Source organism: Procambarus clarkii, chromosome 3, assembly GCF_040958095.1.
Source record: "Procambarus clarkii isolate CNS0578487 chromosome 3, FALCON_Pclarkii_2.0, whole genome shotgun sequence".
NCBI lineage: Eukaryota > Metazoa > Arthropoda > Malacostraca > Decapoda > Cambaridae > Procambarus > Procambarus clarkii.
The window spans coordinates 13840891-13859336 of NC_091152.1; the positions used below are offsets into that span (position 1 = coordinate 13840891).

Sequence of the window (18446 nt, forward strand, 5' to 3'; positions counted from 1 at the left end):
CAATTGGTTCCTCAAATCAACAACCCTGTTACTGAACCAGTATTTACCCAAGTCTTTCTTAAATCAGCAATTAGAAAATATATCAACAGGAAAACATAACCAGAAAAAACTTCAGAATTAGGAAAAAAAGAGTCAAAGAAATATAAATAAAATCGTATTGCCGTCGAAAGGTGAATTGAATCATTATGTGGAGCCGGTCGGCCGAGCGGACAGCACACTGGACTTGTGATCCTGTGGTCCTGGGTTCGATCCCAGGCGCCGGCGAGAAACAATGGGCAGAGTTTTTTTTTCACCCTATGCCCCCCTGTTACCTAGCAGTAAAATAGGCACCTGGGTGTTAGTCAGCTGTCACGGGCTGCTTCCTGGGGGTGGAGGCCTGGTCGAGGACCGGGCCGCGGGGACACTAAAAAGCCCCGAAATCATCTCAAGATAACCTCAAGATGGGAGAAAAGCAACCAAGGAAAAAAAAAAAGGAAACAGAGCAAATAATCACGAAAAAAACAGGATCTACGGTTAAAAAATAGAATCAATGAGGAAAAAAACAGGATCCAAAGGGGGAAAAAACAAGTGAAGCGGGCCACGAGGAGCCCGACAAACACAGTAGTCAATAGTAAATCAAATAAAGAGAGAATACTCGAAAAAACAAAGACAGAGTAACAAATAGTAACATCCAAGAGGAAGAATTAGCAGCATCCAAGAGGAAGAATTAGCAGCATCCAAGAGGAAGAATTAGCAGCATCCAAGAGGAAGAATTAGCAGCATCCAAGAGGAAGAATTAGCAGCATCCAAGAGGAAGAATTAGCAGCATCCAAGAGGAAGAATTAGCAGCATCCAAGAGGAAGAATTAGCAGCATCCAAGAGGAAGAATTAGCAGCATCCAAGAGGAAGAATTAGCAGCATCCAAGAGGAAGAATTAGCAGCATCCAAGAGGAAGAATTAGCAGCATCCAAGAGGAAGAATTAGCAGCATCCAAGAGGAAGAATTAGCAGCATCCAAGAGGAAGAATTAGCAGCATCCAAGAGGAAGAATTAGCAGCATCCAAGAGGAAGAATTAGCAGCATCCAAGAGGAAGAATTAGCAGCATCCAAGAGGAAGAATTAGCAGCATCCAAGAGGAAGAATTAGCAGCATCCAAGAGGAAGAATTAGCAGCATCCAAGAGGAAGAATTAGCAGCATCCAAGAGGAAGAATTAGCAGCATCCAAGAGGAAGAATTAGCAGCATCCAAGAGGAAGAATTAGCAGCATCCAAGAGGAAGAATTAGCAGCATCCAAGAGGAAGAATTAGCAGCATCCAAGAGGAAGAATTAGCAGCATCCAAGAGGAAGAATTAGCAGCATCCAAGAGGAAGAATTAGCAGCATCCAAGAGGAAGAATTAGCAGCATCCAAGAGGAAGAATTAGCAGCATCCAAGAGGAAGAATTAGCAGCATCCAAGAGGAAGAATTAGCAGCATCCAAGAGGAAGAATTAGCAGCATCCAAGAGGAAGAATTAGCAGCATCCAAGAGGAAGAATTAGCAGCATACAAGAGGAAGAATTAGCAGCATACAAGAGGAAGAATTAGCAGCATCCAAGAGGAAGAATTAGCAGCATACAAGAGGAAGAATTAGCAGCATCCAAGAGGAAGAATTAGCAGCATCCAAGAGGAAGAATTAGCAGCATCCAAGAGGAAGAATTAGCAGCATCCAAGAGGAAGAATTAGCAGCATCCAAGAGGAAGAATTAGCAGCATCCAAGAGGAAGAATTAGCAGCATCCAAGAGGAAGAATTAGCAGCATCCAAGAGGAAGAATTAGCAGCATCCAAGAGGAAGAATTAGCAGCATCCAAGAGGAAGAATTAGCAGCATACAAGAGGAAGAATTAGCAGCATCCAAGAGGAAGAATTAGCAGCATCCAAGAGGAAGAATTAGCAGCATCCAAGAGGAAGAATTAGCAGCATCCAAGAGGAAGAATTAGCAGCATCCAAGAGGAAGAATTAGCAGCATCCAAGAGGAAGAATTAGCAGCATCCAAGAGGAAGAAAGCATTCCGGGCGCCGGCGAGGAACAATGGACAGAGTTTCTTTCACCCTGATGCCCCCTGTTACCTAGCAGTAAATAGGCACCTGGAAGTTAAGACACCTGTCACGGGCTGCTTCCTGTGTGTGTGTGTGTGTGTGTGTGTGTGTGTGAAAACAATTAATTAGTAGTTAGTAACAGTTGATTGACAGTTGAGAGGCTGACCGAAAGAGCAGATCTCAACCCCCGCAAGCACAACTAGGTGAATACAAGTAGATGAACACACACGGAGGGGGGTGGGGGGGGCGAGGGGGAAGCAATCCAAGCAAGAGAACCAGCCTGAAAGCAAGCACTCAAACTCAACCTCAAAAAAAAAAGGCTTATACGTAAGCTTTGGCGAAGAAAGAAAAAAAACTAGCCCTAAGCCCTATTGAAAATTTTCCGCCAATAACTCTCGTAGGATTCGATGAATGCACTTCCTTCAGCTTGAAGAATTTTTCTATGTAGAAATAAATATATATACAACAAACTGCCTCCTTTATCATGGATAATCCCCCCCTCCCCCCACCCCACACACACACACACACACACCCACACCGACACACACACCCACACCCCACACCGACACACACACACACACACACACAAGGGGACACAGGTGGAAACTGAGTGCCCAAATGAGCCACAGAGATATTAGAAAGAACTTTTTTTAGTGTCAGTGTGGTTGACAAATGGAATGCATTAGGGGGTGATGTGGTGGAGGCTCACTCCATACACAGTTTCAAGTGTAGATATGATAAGAGCCCAATAGGCTCAGGAACCTGTACACCTGTTGATTAACACAACTAGGTGAGTACACACAGACACACACACACACACAGACACACACACACACACACACACACACACACACACACACACACACACACACAGACACACACACACACACACAAGCCTAGCCCCGCAACCCCACCACAAACCTCTCCTCCAGAGACGCATTGATTAATAAGTAAATAAGTCCAGTCCTATTCACAATTTTTATACCACCACTTCCCCTGCTCTTTGCAAATGACCCACTCCAAGCACTCGCCTCCGATTGGTTGCCTTACGAGAGGGAAGGCTTGTGAATGGCTGAGCCGAAGGCCAATGGCATGATGAGGGGGGAACACGATTGACTAGGCGCGCGATTGACTGAATGGATAAGCAGCGTGGCTAGAAAGACTGAATGTATGTACGATTGACAGAATGGATTGAGGCGGATGATTGACTGAACTGTTACGCACGAGGCTGGTTGCAAGATTGAATAGGAGATCTATTTCCGATTAGAAAGTTGTATACCTTAGATAAATAATTGACCAAATCATTTATCACATAACTGAACGGTGAACAAATGTCAGAACGAATCAGTGAACATTGAACAGATGACAGAACGAATCACCGAACAAATGACAGAACGCATCACTGAACAAATGACAACGAATCACTGAACATTGAACATATGACAGAACGAATCACTGAACATTGAGCAAACGACTGAACAGAAGACCAAACACAGTAACTAAACGACTCAACAATCAATCAAGTTGATAACAATCAAGCTAAGCAAAACAAGCCAGATTTCACAACATTTTTCTTGGGCATATTTCACTTTACCGTTCATTAGTTCTGAGTGAACAAACCCTTGCGGTTTGGCTAAAGGCCTATGTACCACGAGAGGGTTATTAAGACTAACAAAACATTTTTTTTTTTTTTTTTTTTTGAGATATATACAAGAGTTGTTACATTCTTGTACAGCCACTAGTACGCGTAGCGTTTCGGGCAAGTCCTTAATCCTATGGTCCCTGGAATACGATCCCCTGCCGCGAAGAATCGTTTTTTCATCCAAGTACACATTTTACTGTTGCGTTAAACAGAGGCTACAGTTAAGGAATTGCGCCCAGTAAATCCTCCCCGGCCAGGATACGAACCCATGACATAGCGCTCGCGGAACGCCAGGCGAGTGTCTTACCACTACACCACGGAGACTGCAACATAATACAACCAGCAGGTATACTTCAGCCCTGAACATAGTCAAGGGCTTAAGTATACTCACCGTGTATATTCAATAAACTGTATGTACCTTGTGTAAGTTGGTTCTGGTGACGGATTAAATGGCTAATTACATCTGGACAGTTATAGCCGCAAAGGTGATTTTTAGATTAGGTAATGTAAGTTAGGTTAAGTTAGGTTAGGTTAAGTTAGGTTAGGTTAAGCTAGGTTAGGTTAAGCTAGGTTAGGTTAAGCTAGGTTAGATTATGTACGTTAGTTAGGTTATATAGCTTAGGTTGTGTAAGCTAGTTAGGTTTCATCAAATTTGTTAGATTTAATTCAACTATTTTTTTAAGTCATATATTCATATAAATCAATTATTATTAAATCACACATTTAAATAATGGAAAGGTTTACCTTTCATAAGAAAATAACAGAAAAGATATAATTTCAGGAAAATTCGGCTCTTGGGCAATTTGGTCTATTAGGTACCACACACACACACACACACACACACACACACACACACACACACACATTGTGTGTGTGTGTGTGTGTGTGTGTGTGTGTGTGTGTGTGTGTGTGTGTGTGTGTTTATTAGTTGTGTTTACTAGTTGTGTTTTTAAGGGGGTTGAGCTTTGCTCTTTCGGCCCGCCTCTCAACTGCCAATCAACTGTTTACTATTTTTTTTTCCCCACACACACACACACACACACCCCAGGAAGCAGCCCGTGACAGCTGACTAACTCCCAGGTACCTATTTACTGCTAGGTAACAGGGGCACTTAGGGTGAAAGAAACTTTGCCCATTTGTTTCTGCCTCGTGCGGGAATCGAACCCGCGCCACAGAATTACGAGTCCTGCGCGCTATCCACCAGGCTACGAGGCCCCTTGTGTGTGTGTGTGTGTGTATATATATAAACATTCGCCAGTATGATTGGTTGTGGTAGTGGGGAAGTAGTTGTGGTGGTGGTAATGGGTAAATTGTGGTTGAAAGATGGGGTGTCGAAGGTAGGAAGAGCAGAGGGGAGGGGGAAGATGGAAGTTGAATAGGGAAGGGAGGGGTGAGGGAGAAGCGTAGAAAGGGAATGGGTGTGTGTGTGTGTAGCCTAGGAGGGGGGGGGTGAGGGGGGGGGGTGAGGGGGGGGGGTGAGGAGGGGTGAGGGAGGGGTGAGGGAGGGGTGAGGGGGGGGGGGTGAGGGGGGGTGAGGGGGGGGTGAGGGGGGTTAGGCATCTCGGTGATCGTGTAAAATGCAGCATTAAAAAGTTACCGGTAACGAAATTTCTGCCGTGATTACATTAGGACCAGAATTTTGAGAATAGTTTATTAGGACTTCCAGGAGGCAGAGTGCTAGGAGGGGGGGGGGGAGGGGCAGCGCTGGTAACAAGGCTCCGTGTCGTTACGTCTCGGGGTTCCTTGTTACATATCAACAGTTCCGTTGTCAGTCGTCACTATATATTTACTTGTACACACACATATTCCATGTACCAAGTCACTGTTATCTGTAACATATATATTGTGTTACTTCTTGTAATACGTTACTTGCTCCCTGTCACACACGTCACATGCTCCTTGTCACACACGTCACGTTATCTACGTTACATGGTTGGGTCATTAACGTGTTCAACAACAGGGGTTGGTTGTAAACCCTGTGGAAACATGCTTGAACAAGTCATATAACCTGGGGATATATATATATATATATATATATATATATATATATATATATATATATATATATATATATATATATATATATATATATATATATATATATATATGTCGTATCTAGTAGCCAGAACGCACTTCTGAGCCTACTATGCAAGGCCCGATTTGCCTAATAAGCCAAGTTTTCATGAATTAATTGTTTTTCGACTACCTAACCTACCTAACCTAACCTAACCTTATGTTTTCGGCTACCTAACCAAACCTAACCTATAAAGATAGGTTAGGTTAGGTAGGGTTGGTTAGGTTCGGTCATATATCGATGTTAATTTTAACTCCAATAGAATAAAATTGACCTCATACATAATGAAATGGGTAGCTTTATCATTTCATAAGAAAAAAATTAGAGAAAATATATTAATTCAGGAAAACTTGGCTAATTAGGCAAATCGGGCCTTGCATAGTAGGCTGAGAAGTGCGTTCTGGCTACTAGGTACGACATATATATATATATATAAACCCAACATGGAACACCTCCCTCATACGTCCAATAAAAGAGGGCAAACTCAAATGCACAAAAATTAAGATCAACAACATGACACTTTCTACAGCTACCAAAAAAAGCTACAATATTTGCAAATAAAAAAATATATTTTTTTGAGTAACTGCCAATATAAAATAAACTTTTTGTTAGACAATAACATCTGACGATATTAGCTGTTTAGCGATGAGTTAAAAAACTACAAAATTAAATTTGAAAAGACAAAGTGACGTTAAATATACGGAACAAAAAGATACGTAATTATAGCCAGGAATAAAAGCGACCAAATTATAGCCCAGAGACAAAAGCGACCAAATTATAGCCCAGAGACAAAAGCGACCAAATTATAGCCCAGAGACAAAAGCGACCAAATTATAGCCCAGAGACAAAAGCGACCAAATTATAGCCCAGAGACAAAAGCGACCAAATTATAGCCCAGAGACAAAAGCGACCAAATTATAGCCCAGAGACAAAAGCGACCAAATTATAGCCCAGAGACAAAAGCGACCAAATTATAGCCAGAAATAAAAGCGACCAAATTATAGCCCAGAGACAAAAGCGACCAAATTATAGCCAGAAATAAAAGCGACCAAATTATAGCCCAGAGACAAAAGTGACCAAATTATAGCCCAGAGACAAAAGTGACCAAATTATAGCCCAGAGACAAAAGCGACCAAATTATAGCCCAGAGACAAAAGCGACCAAATTATAGCCAGAAATAAAAGCGACCAAATTATAGCCCAGAGACAAAAGTGACCAAATTATAGCCCAGAGACAAAAGTGACCAAATTATAGCCCAGAGACAAAAGCGACCAAATTATAGCCCAGAGACAAAAGCGACCAAATTATAGCCAGAAATAAAAGCGACCAAATTATAGCCCAGAGACAAAAGTGACCAAATTATAGCCCAGAGACAAAAGTGACCAAATTATAGCCCAGAGACAAAAGTGACCAAATTATAGCCCAGAGACAAAAGTGACCAAATTATAGCCCAGAGACAAAAGCGACCAAATTATAGCCAGAAATAAAAGCGACCAAATTATAGCTCAGAGACAAAAGTGACCAAATTATAGCCCAGAGACAAAAGCGACCAAATTATAGCTCAGAGACAAAAGTGACCAAATTATAGCCCAGAGACAAAAGCGACCAAATTATAGCCAGAAATAAAAGCGACCAAATTATAGCCCAGAGACAAAAGCGACCAAATTATAGCCCAGAGACAAAAGTGACCAAATTATAGCCCAGAGACAAAAGCGACCAAATTATAGCCAGAAACAAAAGCGACCAAATTATAGCCCAGAGACAAAAGCGACCAAATTATAGCCCAGAGACAAAAGCGACCAAATTATCGTCCCTCCATTCAGAGATTTATCAATCTTAATTGCTTATCTATGATTAAAATCCCAAATTAGTTTCACATGTTGCTTCTTCTTAATTAGCCAACCATTCACTCGTTATAAACGGGTCACTGTTTCTCTCGTTCGTTAAATCTTGTACTCTAGCAGCCAGGGCCCCTGGACTCCCAGCAGCCAGGGCCCCTGGACTCCCAGCAGCCAGGGCCCCTGGACTCCCAGCAGCCAGGGCCCCTGGACTCCCAGCAGCCAGGGCCCCTGGACTCCCAGCAGCCAGGGCCCCTGGACTCCCAGCAGCCAGGGCCCCTGGACTCCCAGCAGCCAGGGCCCCTGGACTCCCAGCAGCCAGGGCCCCTGGACTCCCAGCAGCCAGGGCCCCTGGACTCCCAGCAGCCAGGGCCCCTGGACTCCCAGCAGCCAGGGCCACTGGACTCCCAGCAGCCAGGGCCACTGGACTCCCAGCAGCCAGGGCCACTGGACTCCCAGCAGCCAGGGCCACTGGACTCCCAGCAGCCAGGGCCACTGGACTCCCAGCAGCCAGGGCCACTGGACTCCCAGCAGCCAGGGCCACTGGACTCCCAGCAGCCAGGGCCACTGGACTCCCAGCAGCCAGGGCCACTGGACTCCCAGCAGCCAGGGCCACTGGACTCCCAGCAGCCAGGGCCACTGGACTCCCAGCAGCCAGGGCCACTGGACTCCCAGCAGCCAGGGCCACTGGACTCCCAGCAGCCAGGGCCACTGGACTCCCAGCAGCCAGGGCCACTGGACTCCCAGCAGCCAGGGCCACTGGACTCCCAGCAGCCAGGGCCACTGGACTCCCAGCAGCCAGGGCCACTGGACTCCCAGCAGCCAGGGCCACTGGACTCCCAGCAGCCAGGGCCACTGGACTCCCAGCAGCCAGGGCCACTGGACTCCCAGCAGCCAGGGCCACTGGACTCCCAGCAGCCAGGGCCACTGGACTCCCAGCAGCCAGGGCCACTGGACTCCCAGCAGCCAGGGCCACTGGACTCCCAGCAGCCAGGGCCACTGGACTCCCAGCAGCCAGGGCCACTGGACTCCCAGCAGCCAGGGCCACTGGACTCCCAGCAGCCAGGGCCACTGGACTCCCAGCAGCCAGGGCCACTGGACTCCCAGCAGCCAGGGCCACTGGACTCCCAGCAGCCAGGGCCACTGGACTCCCAGCAGCCAGGGCCACTGGACTCCCAGCAGCCAGGGCCACTGGACTCCCAGCAGCCAGGGCCACTGGACTCCCAGCAGCCAGGGCCACTGGACTCCCAGCAGCCAGGGCCACTGGACTCCCAGCAGCCAGGGCCACTGGACTCCCAGCAGCCAGGGCCACTGGACTCCCAGCAGCCAGGGCCACTGGACTCCCAGCAGCCAGGGCCACTGGACTCCCAGCAGCCAGGGCCACTGGACTCCCAGCAGCCAGGGCCACTGGACTCCCAGCAGCCAGGGCCACTGGACTCCCAGCAGCCAGGGCCACTGGACTCCCAGCAGCCAGGGCCACTGGACTCCCAGCAGCCAGGGCCACTGGACTCCCAGCAGCCAGGGCCACTGGACTCCCAGCAGCCAGGGCCACTGGACTCCCAGCAGCCAGGGCCACTGGACTCCCAGCAGCCAGGGCCACTGGACTCCCAGCAGCCAGGGCCACTGGACTCCCAGCAGCCAGGGCCACTGGACTCCCAGCAGCCAGGGCCACTGGACTCCCAGCAGCCAGGGCCACTGGACTCCCAGCAGCCAGGGCCACTGGACTCCCAGCAGCCAGGGCCACTGGACTCCCAGCAGCCAGGGCCACTGGACTCCCAGCAGCCAGGGCCACTGGACTCCCAGCAGCCAGGGCCACTGGACTCCCAGCAGCCAGGGCCACTGGACTCCCAGCAGCCAGGGCCACTGGACTCCCAGCAGCCAGGGCCACTGGACTCCCAGCAGCCAGGGCCACTGGACTCCCAGCAGCCAGGGCCACTGGACTCCCAGCAGCCAGGGCCACTGGACTCCCAGCAGCCAGGGCCACTGGACTCCCAGCAGCCAGGGCCACTGGACTCCCAGCAGCCAGGGCCACTGGACTCCCAGCAGCCAGGGCCACTGGACTCCCAGCAGCCAGGGCCACTGGACTCCCAGCAGCCAGGGCCACTGGACTCCCAGCAGCCAGGGCCACTGGACTCCCAGCAGCCAGGGCCACTGGACTCCCAGCAGCCAGGGCCACTGGACTCCCAGCAGCCAGGGCCACTGGACTCCCAGCAGCCAGGGCCACTGGACTCCCAGCAGCCAGGGCCACTGGACTCCCAGCAGCCAGGGCCACTGGACTCCCAGCAGCCAGGGCCACTGGACTCCCAGCAGCCAGGGCCACTGGACTCCCAGCAGCCAGGGCCACTGGACTCCCAGCAGCCAGGGCCACTGGACTCCCAGCAGCCAGGGCCACTGGACTCCCAGCAGCCAGGGCCACTGGACTCCCAGCAGCCAGGGCCACTGGACTCCCAGCAGCCAGGGCCACTGGACTCCCAGCAGCCAGGGCCACTGGACTCCCAGCAGCCAGGGCCACTGGACTCCCAGCAGCCAGGGCCACTGGACTCCCAGCAGCCAGGGCCACTGGACTCCCAGCAGCCAGGGCCACTGGACTCCCAGCAGCCAGGGCCACTGGACTCCCAGCAGCCAGGGCCACTGGACTCCCAGCAGCCAGGGCCACTGGACTCCCAGCAGCCAGGGCCACTGGACTCCCAGCAGCCAGGGCCACTGGACTCCCAGCAGCCAGGGCCACTGGACTCCCAGCAGCCAGGGCCACTGGACTCCCAGCAGCCAGGGCCACTGGACTCCCAGCAGCCAGGGCCACTGGACTCCCAGCAGCCAGGGCCACTGGACTCCCAGCAGCCAGGGCCACTGGACTCCCAGCAGCCAGGGCCACTGGACTCCCAGCAGCCAGGGCCACTGGACTCCCAGCAGCCAGGGCCACTGGACTCCCAGCAGCCAGGGCCACTGGACTCCCAGCAGCCAGGGCCACTGGACTCCCAGCAGCCAGGGCCACTGGACTCCCAGCAGCCAGGGCCACTGAACTCCCAGCAGCCAGGGCCACTGGACTCCCAGCAGCCAGGGCCACTGTACTCCCAGCAGCCAGGGCCACTGTACTCCCAGCAGCCAGGGCCACTGTACTCCCAGCAGCCAGGGCCACTGTACTCCCAGCAGCCAGGGCCACTGTACTCCCAGCAGCCAGGGCCACTGTACTCCCAGCAGCCAGGGCCACTGGACTCCCAGCAGCCAGGGCCACTGTACTCCCAGCAGCCAGGGCCACTGTACTCCCAGCAGCCAGGGCCACTGTACTCCCAGCAGCCAGGGCCACTGGACTCCCAGCAGCCAGGGCCACTGTACTCCCAGCAGCCAGGGCACTGTACTCCACCAGCCAGGGCACTGTACTCCACCAGCCAGGGCACTGTACTCCACCAGCCAGGGCACTGTACTCCACCAGCCAGGGCACTGTACTCCACCAGCCAGTGCACTGTACTCCACCAGCCAGGGCACTGTACTCTCTACCAGCCAGTGCACTGTACTCCACCAGCCAGTGCACTGTACTCCACCAGCCAGTGCACTGTACTCCACCAGCCAGTGCACTGTACTCCACCAGCCAGTGCACTGTACTCCACCAGCCAGTGCACTGTACTCCACCAGCCAGTGCACTGTACTCCACCAGCCAGGGCACTGTACTCCACCAGCCAGGGCACTGTACTCCACCAGCCAGGGCACTGTACTCCACCAGCCAGGGCACTGTACTCCACCAACCAGGGCACTGTACTCCACCAGCCAGGGCACTGTACTCTCTACCAGCCAGTGGCACTGTACTCCAGCAGCCAGTAATGACTGTTGGAGTAACCACTCACTCGACACCACCACCCACACAGTAACCCATCACTCGACACCATCACCCACACAGTAACCCATCACTCGACACCATCACCCACACAGTAACTCATCACTCGACATAGGTATTAACTGCAGTGTACGAACACTCATGATTCGTACATAAATAAGAAGGTGAGGCACAAAATGGGCTCCCACCCCCATCAACAATATTTAACAGTTAAAACTGTCACTGGAACCCGTCTGTCTGTCCACCATATTGACGGAACACTTTAACATATATTGAAGTAGCACTTGACTGAAGCGGGGAACAGATGCTGCCAACACCTTTTATTTATATATATATATATATATATATATATATATATATATATATATATATATATATATATATAATACACACTCACACGTATATATAAACATATATTCGCTATCCTTAAATGAATCTGTAAATTAAAGTGTGTGTGTGTGTGTGTGTGTGTGTGTGTGTGTGTGTGTGTGTGTGTGTGTGTGTGTGTGTGTGAGAGAGAGAGAGTGAGAGAGAGAACAGACAGAAACACACACAGAGGCAGAGACAAAGAGAGGCAGACAGCCAATTAGACACACACACACACACACACACACACACACACACACACACACACACACACACACACGCACACACGCACACACACACACACACACGCAGCAAACAAGTTTGTCCCAGTCCAAAAGGAAAACAGAGAAATGAAGATGAGAAACCCATGGTTTAATCAAAGATGTAGGCTAGCTAAGCAGCAAAGTAAAAGGGCATGGAGAAACTATAGGAATAACAGGACACTGGAGAGCAGAGAAAGATACCAGAATGCCAGGAATGAATATGTCAGGATGAGAAGAGAGGCAGAAAGACAATACGAAAATGACATCGCAAGCAAGGCAAAGACTCAGCCTAAATTGTTGCATAGCCACATTAGGAGAAAAACAACAGTAAAGGAACAGGTTATGAGATTAAGGATAGGGGCGGAAGGATTCACTACAAATGACAAGGAAGTGTGTGAGGAATTGAATAAGAAATTCCAGGAGGTCTTCACCTTAGAACAAGGAGAAATTCCAGAGGTAAGTGAGGGAATAGCTAACCAGGAACCACTGGAAGAGTTTGAGATTACCAGTGGGGAAGTAAGGAAGTGTTTACTAGAGTTGGACGTGACGAAGGCTATAGGCCCAGATGGAATCTCCCCTTGGGTTCTAAAGGAAGGAGCAAGAGAACTGAGCCTACCACTCTCCATAGTGTACAACAAATCACTGGCAACAGGGGAACTGCCAGATACTTGGAAAGCAGCTAACGTAGTCCCGATATACAAGAAAGGGGATAGACAGGAGGCACTGAACTACAGGCCAGTGTCCCTAACCTGCATACCATGCAAGCTGATGGAGAAGATTGTGCGAAAAAAACTAGTGGAGCATCTGGAGCGAAGGAACTTTGTAACACAGCATCAACATGGGTTCAGGGATGGCAGGTCCTGCCTCACAGGGTTACTTGAATTCTACGACCAGGCAACAAAAATAAGGCAAGAAAGAGAAGGGTGGGCAGACTGCATATTTTTGGATTGTCAGAAAGCCTTTGATACAGTGCCACACAAGAGGCTAGTGCGAAAGTTGGAGATGCAGGCTGGAGTGAGAGGGAAGGTACTCCGGTGGATAGAGGAATACCTAAGCAACAGGAGACAACGAGTCTGTGTGAGGGGTGAGGTCTCAGATTGGCGAGACGTCACAAGTGGAGTCCCGCAGGGGTCAGTCCTTGGACCTATACTGTTTCTGGTATATGTAAATGATCTCCCAGAGGGTATAGATTCGTTCCTCTCAATGTTTGCCGACGATGCAAAAATTATGAGGAGGATTGAAACAGAGGATGATAGTAGGAGGCTACAAGATGACCTGGATAGACTGAGTGAATGGTCCAACAAATGGCTGTTGAAGTTCAACCCGAGTAAATGCAAAGTAATGAAACTAGGCAGTGGAAACAGGAGGCCAGGCACAGGATACAGAATAGGAGATGAAGTACTTAATGAAACAGACAGAGAGAAAGATCTAGGAGTTGATATCACACCAAACCTGTCTCCTGAAGCCCACATAAAGAGAATAACGTCTGCGGCATATGCGAGGCTGGCTAACATCAGAACGGCGTTCAGGAACCTGTGTAAGGAATCATTCAGAATCTTGTACACCACATATGTAAGACCAATCCTGGAGTATGCGGCCCCAGCATGGAGCCCGTACCTTGTCAAGCACAAGACGAAGCTGGAAAAAGTCCAAAGGTATGCTACTAGACTAGTCCCAGAACTAAGAGGCATGAGTTATGAGGAAAGGCTGCGGGAAATGCACCTCACGACACTGGAAGACAGAAGAGTAAGGGGGGACATGATCACAACCTACAAAATCCTCAGGGGAATCGACCGGGTAAACAAGGACGAACTTTTCAACACTGGTGGGACGCGAACAAGGGGACACAGGTGGAAGCTGAGTACCCAAATGAGCCACAGAGACGTTAGAAAGAACTTTTTCAGTGTCAGAGTAGTTAGCAAATGGAATGCATTAGGAAGTGATGTGGTGGAGGCTGACTCCATTCACAGTTTCAAATGTAGATATGATAGAGCCCAATAGGCTCAGGAATCTGTACACCAGTTGATTGACGGTTGAGAGGCGGGACCAAAGAGCCAGAGCTCAACCCCCGCAAGCACAATTAGGTAAGTACAATTAGGTAAGTACACACACACACGAGAGCAACACGAGAGGATGGTAAAACCTAGCCTGCCCGTGTGTAAACAGAGACGAAGCTGCCATCACCATGGCAACAGCTCTCATCTCTGCTCCAGGTATAGATGTTAGCTGCCAGAATTACCTGTCCGGGTGGCATGGAAACACACACACACACACACACACACACACACACACACACACACACACACACACACACACACACACACACACGCACACACCTAATACATATATACATTCTGTGAATCATTTAATAAGGGTCCCCACAGTTTCTTCAGAAAGACGTAAGTGTAGACCTGTCACCATTCATCAACACGCTACATACAGCTAATCTGATTTCACAAATCCTTACTTATTTGAGCTGTCAATGAGTTAATTCACTTGAAAAAATGTGTTGAAAAGGCATTATAATTTACTGCTGAAAATAAAGCCCTCCGAGGCATAAGGGACGCAAGCTAAATCTCTTAAGCCTACGAATTAGTAGGCTTGTATTCATCTCTGTGTACACTAATGAGCGGTGGGTGGGTGGGTGGGTGTGTGGGTGTGTGTGTGTGTGTGTGTGTGTGTGTGTGTGTGTGTGTGTGTGTGTGTGTGTGTGTGTGTGTGGACTCGCCTAGTTGTGTGTGCGTGTCTCTCTCACCTGTTTGTGCTTGCGGGGATTGAGCTCTGACTCTTTGGTCCCGCCTCTCAACTGTCAATCAACAGGTGTACAGGTTCCTGAGCCTATTGGGCTCTATCATATCTACACTTGAAACTGTGTATGGAGTCAGCCTCCACCACATCACTGCCTAATACAGTCCACTTGTTAACTACTCTGACACTGAAAAAGTTCTTTCTAACGTCCCTTTGGCTCATTTGGGTACTCAGCTTCCACCTGTGTCCCCTTGTGCGTGTACCACCCGTGATAAATAATCCATCCCTATCTACCCTGCCAATTCCCCTGAGTATTTTTTATGTGGTGATCATGTGTACCCGGAACTTTTCTGTCTTCCAGTGACGTTAGGTGAAATTCACGCAGTCCTTCCTCGTAACTCATGCCTCTTAGTTCTGGGACTAGTCTAGTGGCATATCCTTGAACCTTCCCCAGCTTCGTCTTGTGCTTAACAAGGTACGTGCTCCATGCTGGGGGCTGCATACTTCAGCATTGGTCTGGCATGTGTGGTATACCAAGTTTTTAATGATTCCTTACACACGTTTCTGAAGACAGTTCTGATGTTAGCCAGCCTTGCATACGCCGCTGATGATATTCTTTTGATAAAGAATATCGCTATGGCACCGATACACATCTGTTGCCATGGCACCGATACACATCTGTTGCCATGACACCGATACACATCTGTTGCCATGGCACCGATACACATCTGTTGCCATGGCACCGATACACATCTGTTGCCATGGCACCGATACACATCTGTTGCCATGGTACCGATACACATCTGTAGCCATGGCACCGATACACATCTGATGCCATGGTAACAACATACCCATATCTACCATATCTATTAAGCACACAAGAGTCAAAATAAAGAGTGGACGAGTCAATATGGCAACCTTACTAGGGGGTACCTAAGCAACACTATGGCAACCTTACTGGTTATAACTAAACACATTAGTTATACCCATAAGGTTGTTATAAACACATTAGTTATACCCATATAACCATAAAGACATTATGGCAACCTTTATGGTTGCCATAAAGACATTATGGCAACCTTTCGGAGAATATCCGAACAACGACAAAGAAACATACCTCAGGTGTATTTCATTTAGATATGTCAGGACAAATATGCTAAGAGGAGAGATATGTCAGGACAAATATGCTAAGAGGAGAGATATGCGCTACGACCCACATCAAACTGCCAACAGTATATAACCACAATATACTGCACTTCAGAAAATATGCTAGGTATACCGTGGTAAAATTCAAGAAATTCGGAAACCTAGAGTGGTTATACCAGTATGATAAGTTAGGAAATATACTTGGTTATACCTCAGACAGCATATTTATTCATGTTATTGCCTTAATGTCAGTCAGTCGAGGACAACAGAATCTAACTATCTGGTCGAGGACAGTAACAAAAGCATTAATAATCTCTACGGGATCACCATAGCCCGTGCTACTTGGAACTTTTTGTTCCAGGTAGCGAATCTTAACAACTCATAAATATGCCAAATATCAGGACGATTATATATTCGTTATATCTTGGTAAGTATAACACTAGTCAGGATGAAAATATACTTTGTATATATCGGAAAATATACCACGTGTCAGGAGAATATGCTCGTTACATCCTGGTGTGTATGACATGCGACAGGAAGAAAATATGCTAATTATATCTTAGTAAATATACCGTACGAGAAGGGAATACGAGCAACGACTTCTGAGAATGTTGAGCAGACTCTTAGTATGTTGTGTATGATAGATATACCCAAATGCTAAATACGATCCAGCATACCAGAGGCCCATCGGTCTCTGTCCGTCTCTCTCTCTGTCTGCCTCTCTCTCTCTGTCTGCCTCTCTCTCTCTCTCTGCCTCTCTCTCTCTCTCTGCCTCTCTCTCTCTCTGTCTGCCTCTCTCTCTCTCTCTGCCTCTCTCTCTCTGTCTGCCTCTCTCTCTCTCTCTCTCTCTCTGCCTCTCTCTCTCTCTCTCCCTGCCTCTCTCACACGGCATCAATAAATCCAAGTGGATTAATTGCTCTCTTACCTGGAGACAGAAAATTGCAATATTTCAACCAGTTACACGGGCGACTCAAATAAAGTCAAGGGTTGCAGCCTGAATCCAATTACCTTGAAAATAACGGTAATGCAGATGTTGAACATCTGCCTTCAGGCAGCGCAACACACGCAGCCTCAGGTGTTCATTGCAAATGATGTAAAACACTCAACAGAAACCAGAATTCCATATTTGGGGTGTAAATCACAGGTAATGTAAACAATTTAATGTGACATCAAAAGCCTCATTTACTAACTAAATGTAGACTCAACAAGGGCATCTAATCAAGTTGTAAACAATGTGTAATTTGTAAATCAAATTTTTTATACAATCACCACAGGTAACATTGGGGACAAAAATCTGCTTAAATAGCATGTGTAAATAATTAGTTGACAGAGATGTCATTAATTACTGATGTCAGAGATAATTACCCGGTATAAACAACCTGTAAGTTTAACAATGTCACTACGTCACTAGCCTGTCAATCACTACGTCACTAGCCTGTCAATCACTACGTCACTAGCCTGTCAATCACTGTCACTAGCCTGTCAATCACTACGTCACTAGCCTGTCAATCACTGTCACTAGCCTGTCAATCACTACGTCTAATGTTCATAGTTTATCACCACACATCACAGGCAAATATATATATATATATATATATATATATATATATATATATATATATATATATATATATATATATATTCACTGTCGATTATCTAATTAAAAAAATACAAATGCCACAAAATATGCAAATCAGCTGGACCAAAACTGACAATCATTCAGAGGAGCGATGTCCCAGCTCCCAGGAGTCGAACCCTGGCCACGTGATTAATGAATCGAATTCCATTTCCCATGATTCAACTAAATACCGAGAGCCGACTCGGTAAATACTTTGAACCCATTGTAATAGGGGAAAGTTGGGGGGGGGGGTGTAGATTAGGGAGGGATGGGGGGGGGGAGGGAAGGGAGGGAGTAGTGGGGAGCTGGGAAAGGGAGAGAAAGGGAAGAAAGGGGAGAGAAGGAGAAAGGGAAGAGAGAAAGATGAAAAGGTAATTTCGCTACCACAATTAAAGAAACGCCTACAGTAACCATTTGAGCACCTGTAAGACTCAAATATAACTTACAAACATTTACTGGATTTGAGACCCCCACGACCAGGATTCACGCCAAGCATTGTTGAAACAACGGACGAAACCTGTTCATCTTTCCTCAAGTCAAGGCGGCTCTGTTCACATTTAGAGAACTGTTCATGGGGGACCCAAGCCCAACGAAGGTGTTCATAACAATAACTGACGGTTGTTCACTTCTGAAGCTTGCAAGCTTTTAATAACCGTAAATTCAGATGCCATGATTGCAGAAAGATGGACTGGTTTCGTTTATCAACGAATTTCGTTGATGGAGTTTTCGAATTTTCAAAAAATCGACGAAATCCGTTGATGGACTTTTCGAATTTTCAAAAAATCGACGAAATTTGTTGATGAACTTTTCGAATTTAAAAAAAAATCGACGAAATTCGTTGATAAAATTTTCGAATTTAAACAAAATCTAC

General features: G+C 47.9%; 1 protein-coding gene across 1 annotated transcript; it reads right to left on the reverse strand.

The window, feature by feature from the left end:
* Window positions 1–7657: 7657 nt before the first annotated feature.
* Window positions 7658–18246, reverse strand: LOC138368164 (elastin-like). Its single transcript, XM_069330512.1, has 3 exons — window positions 18192–18246; window positions 15408–15677; window positions 7658–10668 (listed from the first exon to the last, which is right to left on the reverse strand). Exons 1-3 carry the CDS (start codon window positions 18244–18246, stop codon window positions 7658–7660), a joined length of 3336 nt encoding a protein of 1111 aa, XP_069186613.1.
* Between the last annotated feature and the right edge of the window lie 200 nt (window positions 18247–18446).